This window comes from Chanos chanos, chromosome 1 (assembly GCF_902362185.1).
Source record: "Chanos chanos chromosome 1, fChaCha1.1, whole genome shotgun sequence".
NCBI classification, from domain to species: Eukaryota; Metazoa; Chordata; class Actinopteri; order Gonorynchiformes; family Chanidae; genus Chanos; species Chanos chanos.
Genome location: NC_044495.1, coordinates 1,931,541 through 1,939,040, shown reverse-complemented (window position 1 = coordinate 1,939,040; position 7,500 = coordinate 1,931,541). Strand labels below are relative to the sequence as shown.

General features: G+C 49.1%; 1 protein-coding gene across 1 annotated transcript in view; it reads right to left on the bottom strand.

Moving 5' to 3' along the window:
- Nucleotides 1-7,500, bottom strand: part of pxna (paxillin a) — a 14,634-nt gene that overhangs the window by 5,944 nt on the left and 1,190 nt on the right. Inside the window, exons 3-6 of the mRNA XM_030775611.1 lie at nt 6,842-6,981; nt 6,397-6,589; nt 5,592-5,796; nt 1,930-1,950 (exon numbers count right to left, since the gene is read on the bottom strand). Of these exons, the coding sequence (XP_030631471.1) occupies nt 1,930-1,950; nt 5,592-5,796; nt 6,397-6,589; nt 6,842-6,947 (525 nt within the window). The 5' untranslated portion in view covers nt 6,948-6,981. The remainder of the gene's footprint in view (nt 1-1,929; nt 1,951-5,591; nt 5,797-6,396; nt 6,590-6,841; nt 6,982-7,500) is intronic.

Sequence of the window (7,500 nt, the reverse complement as noted above, 5' to 3'; positions counted from 1 at the left end):
TTACACACACACACACACACGCACACACACACACACACGCACGCTTACATAAGGCACAAACACACACATACAATCTTGCGAAAAGCAACCCGCTGTCGAAAAAGGCTATGGAAATGCAAAGAACACTGGGAATACCGAATGTGTCAAAAATGTGTAAAATTAATATTAACAAAGTAAAAACACACTCATTTATTCATGTCTACAACTGAATTAAACCTAAAAGAAATCCACTGTTTCCTCTCTTAGTGTTGTTCATTGGTTTGTCTTAAATATCTGAGAAACCTACGAAACGGAATTCCTCTAATGAGAGCCCGTGATCAGATTTTAATAGCATCTCTGTCCGACACATGACGGCGGACTGGCTGGGATCGGTGGTTAAACCCAAAGTTAAAGACGAGAAGATCAGACCTTCATCCGCTCCGGGCATCACGCCCTCTCCAGCCACATGAAAACCAGATTCTAACCACATCAGCTCCATCACAGAACCAGGAGCCTCCCACATGAAAGATCAGCACGATAAAAACACGACAAGAAAACTATTCTTCACCAGGCTGTCCACTTCAGTGGATCATCAACAGAATCAGGAACGGATAAGCTTCACAACCTGTCAAGAGCTTGTTTTTTTTTTGTTTTTTTCATCATCATTATTATTATTATTATTATTATTATAATAATCATGTCAAAATTTCACTGTGAGGAGTGAAATTTCACTGTCATTCTCCTGCATGGGACTCTCCGTGTCCCTGACCGAATGCAGGATGTCCGTATCACATTTCTCTGGGGTTGCGCTCCAGTCATACCGCCGCAGAGCTGAGGAGCAGCCGTAAAAACAGAGGAGGAGGAGGAGGAGGAGGAGGAGCACGGGGCCCTGCGGTGAGGCCTTCTCATGACGCTTTGGCGCCAGGGCCCCCCCCCCCCCCCCCCCTTATAAAAAAATGAGAGGACGCTCATACTCCAAATGCCATTGGAAGTTCATATGGTTTCACATGGAGGACTTCATGTGAGTGAGGCGGAGAAGGTGTTTACATGAACCAGGGAAAAACTGGCACTCACAGTGCAACCTGCCTGCCCTGCCCTGACACAAACACCACAAACACCACACTCTCCAAAATTCACCCTGAAACTGATGGATCTGGACTAGGAGTGGAAATGAGACAGAAACAGTTTGTCCTCTTAGGGCGAGAGAGACAGAGACAGAGACAGAGACAGAGAGAGAGAGAGAGAGAGAGAGAGAGAGAGAGAGACAGAGAAAAGGATGAGAGAAAAGGAAAACTGAGGGCCAAGCCTGTACCGGTGAAAAGAGAGGGTCGTACTCCGTTTGGCAGCCAACAGACACAAACTCCTTTGGAGGAGGTGGTGGAGTGACGGGTTTGGGGGGCGGAGAAGGAGGTGGGGTGGGTTCTCGTGGTGGGGGAGTGGGATCGCGTGGTGGAGGTGTTGGCTCCCTTGGCGGAGGAGTAGGTTCAGGTTCGGGCTCGGGTTCGGGTTCAGCAGGGGGAGTTGGGGAGCGCTGAGGGGGAGGAGTGGGGTCCTTGGGAGGGGATGGCGGAGGTGGCGGAGGAGGTGGCACAGGGGCAGACTTTTTGGGTTCCTCTACTGGAGGAGGTTTTTGGGGGGACTGAGGACGAGGAAGGACTTTTTTCTGTGGGACGGGAGATTCTGGCTGAATAACAATCTAAAGGAAAGAGAGCGCACAAGGACAGAACAGAGTGAAGAGCAAAAAGTAACCATGACAAGAACAAAATAAGCTCAGAAAAGTAGGCGTTAGGGTCACTCGCTTAAACTCAAATTCACACAGTAACAGAACTGATTCTCTAATGCTGAACCAAACGATGTCAAAGACAACTACATTCATGCGTGATTAACGTCTGGGTTGCATGTAACGCTGGGTGACAGGTTGTGACCTCGCGGTCACTCTACCTTATCCACAGCCGGAGACACGCCCCCATCCTCCCTTGAGCGCTGTGGATTGGACATGACGATAACGCCCTCCGTCAGCCAATCGTCAGGCTGCTGCTTACGCCGGCGCTCCGTGCGTCCAATCCCAAGCTTCCCCTGTAGCTCCTCGATGAGCCTGTCCTGGGAGCTGCTCTTGTGGAAGATGATGGGGCCCATCTTTCGGCGAAGGCTGCCATCGCGGTACATGGGGTGTACGTTCGCCGTCTCCTTCGTCCGTCGAATCACGGACTTTAGCTGCAGAGAAGTGGCGTGCGAGGGGTGAGGGCGGGGGTAAGAGGCTCAAGCTGTTGTGGGCCATGCTGTGTGGTTTCCCATGGGAAAAAAAAAAAAAAAGGCACTAACACAGCCCTCAGGCACTGTGCACCAGTGCAATGCGCATCAAAGACATCCAGTGCGTTAAAGGTCACAACATTCCGCTCGCACCTCGGGTCCATTTCTCGTCCTTCTCTAGCTCAGTTCAGTCCATTCAAGATCATCCAAGATGCGAAGCTGGAGCAGAAAGCATGGGGGTTAGAGGAACAGAAGCCGGCTGTCTCTGACGCAGAGATGCGCATCAATCATTCGTCCAGCAGCTAGCAACCATCATCCGTTCGCAAAGAGGAGCTAACGTCACTGACACACAACACACTCGAGCAAGCGGGAGCGCAACAAACTCATATGCATTCCCATACCAACGAGCCTTAGGTCTGATATTACCTGTTCAGGTACACTGGAAAAAATTGCAACTGAAGTTCAGCTACAGACAAAAAGTCAAAAGTGAACAAGCTGAGTATGTGACATGCAAGACGGTTTCTAATGTGCAGGGTGCAGTGCTGATGCTGCACACAAAGCTCATCCATTTGAGCAAAAGCTAAAAACACTCACTTCCCTGATCATTTATCCGTAAGAGGCTAAACATTGTGCAGAAAATGCCAAGGGCGAGGCAGAGACACGGCAGGGCTGCAGTTAGGTTCAGGCTCCTTAACAAGACTGTGAAAGCCTCGATTCAAAAAACCTTGAGATAACTCGGAGAGACAAGCACAGGCACGCAAGTCAAACAGCAAAACATCCCTTAAAAAAAATCTTCTATTCCACTGATCCTGGTTCTGGAGCTGCATAATGTCAAACTGCAGTATAACAGCAGCTTATTTCACCAGCTGGCAGAGTTTCACACGGCATGCTACGCAGAAGAAACACAACACCTGTGCACATCTTTCCTTTAACACGTAACCTTGCAGTTCTCCAAAAATAAGATCTAAAATCCGAAACTGATTTAATAGTTCAGTATTGTAGAGGGCTTACTAAGTTTACACACTCAGTCCCTCTATCTCATCGCCTACAAATGCTAAGTTGGCATTTATAGAGGTGCTAATGAACTTGGCTGCATGCGTGCGGTCTCCGTGTGGTGTATTTTAACCCGTGGTGATTACGTAACAATCCAAGTCCATCATTATGGAGCCAAGTGACTGTGTGACACCAGGGCCTCTGGCCTGAGTGCTGCGTTTGGACACGGAGAGAAAGGACTAACTGCCATATGGTTCCCTGCGGGGCATTCTGCACCAGTGCCAGCTTATTTTTGGAGAACTGTTTGGAGGGGCAGCCCAGGAGAGGGATGCTGCCTACTTGTCCCGAAGCGGAGAGGCGCTCAACAGCAGAAGGCTGGAGCAAGGGAAGGTCCAGGGACGCGTCCGGAGTTCCCGGGCACGACGAGGGAGTCAGGGAGCCGTCCAACCCGCTGATTTCGGTGAGAGGGGTAGAAGTGCCCTCCCGACTCTCCTGCGGGGTGTTGTCCTCTTCCTCTTCCTCAGCAGGGACGGCAACTTTCTCGCTCGCGCCGGGAAGCGCGGGTCTGACGAGTTCTGGCGGTCTCTCGTACTGGGCCAGAGTAGAGGCTAGCAGCTTGTCTAGAGCCTCCTCCAGCAGTGGTTCCGGGCAGGGTAGAGTTATTCCTAACACATCTGAAGTGAAGGGCTCTGGTTTGTCCTTAGGTGGTTGTGGAGATACTGTACTCGTGGAAACCACAGGACAAGACGGGAGTGTAATGGTTGTGGGAATCGGGCTTTTGCTAGAAAGAATAGGTACAGGACTTGGACTCTTAGCAACAGCGACAGGGGAAGGACTTTTAGCGACTGTTACTGGACTGGGGCTCTTAGCTACCACAGGGGGGCTAGGACTCTTCGCAACTTCTATAGGGGACGGGTTTTTGGCAGGGGGGCTGGGACTCTTGGCTACAGTAACTGGACTGGGACCCTTGGGTATGCTAACTGGGCTGGAGCTCTTGGCTACAGTAATTGGACTTGGGGTTTTGGCTGTAGTATCTGGAGTTGGGGACTTGGTTATAACCACTGGACTAGGAGTTTTGGCAACTGGGCTTGGAGTCTTGGTAGTTGTAACTGGAGCAGCAGTTTTGGCTGAACTAGAAACCAAAGTACTGGAATTGTTTGCAGCAGGTGCTGGAACAGGGCTAACAGCTTTAGTAGTTTCAGAAAGTGGGGCCCTGAATTCAGAAACTACCAGCAACTTCTCTGACCGAGATTCTACAGTGGAGATAGAGCCTGACTCAGAGGTGACCAGCATGATGGACTGGGAGTGCTGGAAGCTTTCAGAGGAGCTCAGCACAACACTGGGAACAGATACTGAGGCTGCATCCTCATCGATGTGGAGCTCCAGATGGACAGGGGTGGAGGTGGGGGAAACCCCAGAGGAGGCCTTGGGGGGTTCGCTGTTGACAGACGTGGTGACTACAGGGGGATCTGAGGTTGGGGGGGCTGTCAAAGGTTCTGACACCACAAGACTGGGGAGGTCCGTACCCTGAGCTGTTGACGGGCATGTGTTCAGTGACCACAGGGAGCCAGACTGGACAATAGTAACAAGACCAACACAGATTCAGAGAGTATGACCGTGAGAGAGAAAGAAAAGAGGAAAAAAACAGAGAAAGAGGAACAGAGATGAGTGCAGATTTGAAACGTGTGGACAGAGAGCTAAAGAAAAAGGAAACGTGGAAAGAGAGTTGCATAACCTGGGTGTCCCTCCAGCCTAAACCAGGTTTAAAGCACAAATCGGAATAATGGTCCTAAAGACACAAATATTCAAAGCTATGTGGAGCTATGTGACCTCATCTCGCAAATCATGAACATCAGTCCATTTGTATCAAAAGGAGCAAACACAGAACTGCTGTCGGATACCGAGACAACAGTTGTTTAAACTCAGCTAACGTCACAACACGACCTTACAGCCCATGAACTTTCCCTGAACCTTGAACTACACGCAACCCTTGAAGCATGTAATATGGAAGGTATTAGCGGACTATTTGTGTGACTATAGGGCAGAGCTTTGTTCGCCAAGTATGTTCTGCTCAGATTTGATGAGAAAAGACCCACAGAGCAGAAGACAGTCAGTACTCTCTCTAATGACAACGCTGACCCATTTAAGGCTGTCCCAGCATAACGATGGCAATAACAATCGTGACCTTTTGAATGCGTACGACCGGACTCTATACCAAAGTGAACTGAGATCCATCTCATGTATTTCCGTCAGCAGTACCTGCCAAGTTAGCACTTGCTGTATCAGACAAATTACAGATCAGAATAATGTTGTTTCTCTTTTTTTCCCCTTCTCCAGTGACTGAGATTCCCCCCATTACATCATCCAACTTTTCTCCATCTCTCTTTTCTCCATCTCTCTTCCTCTCTCTCTTTCAGACTCACGTTGCTTTGCACCTTGAAGTCGGACAGCGAAGCCATGAGTTCGTCAAGCTCTCGTGTGGCGGAGGAGGCGGAGATCCTGGCTTGCTGCTGAGAGGGCGTCTCCCCCTGACTGTCTGTCAACTCCGTCACCGTGGCAACGGAGGGTGCTGGCCTGGAATAAACACATCAGACACAAACACACACACATTTTAAACTCCAGAGAGAGGAGATACATGCAATTAGAGACCGAAAAGACAGAGAGAGGGCAGACACATACGGCCACAGGATGGTACAGTTCACAAATGACATTTCATTAGGAAAAATAAATGCCAGTCAAATGTGAACATGTAAAATAGGCCAAGCTCAAAAAGTCAACGATACACTACTCATCTCCAGGGTGAAATTTGAAAAGATCACAAGATTCATTTAATCAACTAATTAATGAATGAATTAATTAACTCCCGGTCACTGCGCTTTTCATTATTGGAAAACATCCCGGGGAATTCAAAATAACATACTTATTTTTATCACCACGAGTATCAACAACTGGACTCACTTCAGCAAAAGCCAATCTGAAGAGTCGTTTGACACATCAAGAACAAACAGCTGGAACTAGAGCCTGTCACCAGTCCTTATTTTTCATTAGGTCTGATGTATTTGGATGTAACTAGCTGTAACGGGCGAAAACACAGCTGGATTTTGAGATGTGGTTTGTACTGGTTAGCGGCGCTGGCTGTTACTGTAAGGGGCTGTGGTGGTGGGCGGAGCTTACATGGGCGTGGGGACGGAGCTCTCCAGTGTGTCCAGTAGGCTCTCCACACTGGGCCTCACGTCATCGATACCCCGGCCGGCCCCGCTTCGTTTCGGCTTTTCTATGGTGGGCGGAGCCACCTTCTCTGCGGTTGAGACACCATTCTGCTGAGCATAGTGCATGGTGCTACTGGAGGGCAGAGGCGGGGCTGCCTCTTCTGTCAATCAAACACAGGGCAGGCAGACAGACAGACACAGATATAAAACCATTTTAATTCTCCACAAACTAAAATGACCAGTTTTTATTTTATACGGTCCCAATTTCTGCTAGAGAGACAACATCTGCAGAAACTGTTGTTTTTGGATCTGATAAACCCCCTGCGTTACGAGGCCAACCCTCTAATGTCGTCCCGACTGTTCTAAAGCCTCGCATTCAGAGTTTCCATCTGTTTCCATCTGCGCGATACCTTCGGTGGGGAAAGAGGGGGTGCTGTGCTGCACCGCGTTGAGCTCCAGCAGGAGCCGGTCCAGCTCCGACAGGTTACTGCCCAGGGAGGAGCTCATGGCTGCCATCGCAGGCTCAGTAGTCTTCTGCTTGTTAGGAAAACTGTCAATCAACGAGAGAGAGAGAGAGAGAGAGAGAGAGAGAGAGAGAGAGAGAAGAGTGAGACTGGAGGCAGGGATAAGGCTAAGTGTGTGTGACAGCACAGCTGAAACCAAATTTGTTTGAGTGTGTGACAGAGAGAAACTGAAGGAGAGAGAGAGAGAGAAAGAGACAGAGAGAGAGCTAGAGCAAGGGAGAGAGAGAAAGAAAGAAGGAAAGAGAGGAGGGGGTTGCTTTTCCTCTAGCACCTGAGTCAGATCATGTTTGGATCCTGCTTTATTTCCACTTCTCCTGCTCAAGAGTTTCTAGGAACTGACCGTGAAATATCCCGTACGGAATGTTTCGACCCTGTGTAATACCGATGAGTGTTTTACCATGACTGCCTGTGATACTGCAGCAGTCTCTCGGACCAGTTTAAACATGTTTCATCGGGCAGTGGAACAAGAAACTGCTGTGAAAGATTCCTGTTTGAAGCATCATTTTTTTTTTTTTAATATTTGAGTTGGGTAATGTATTTATATT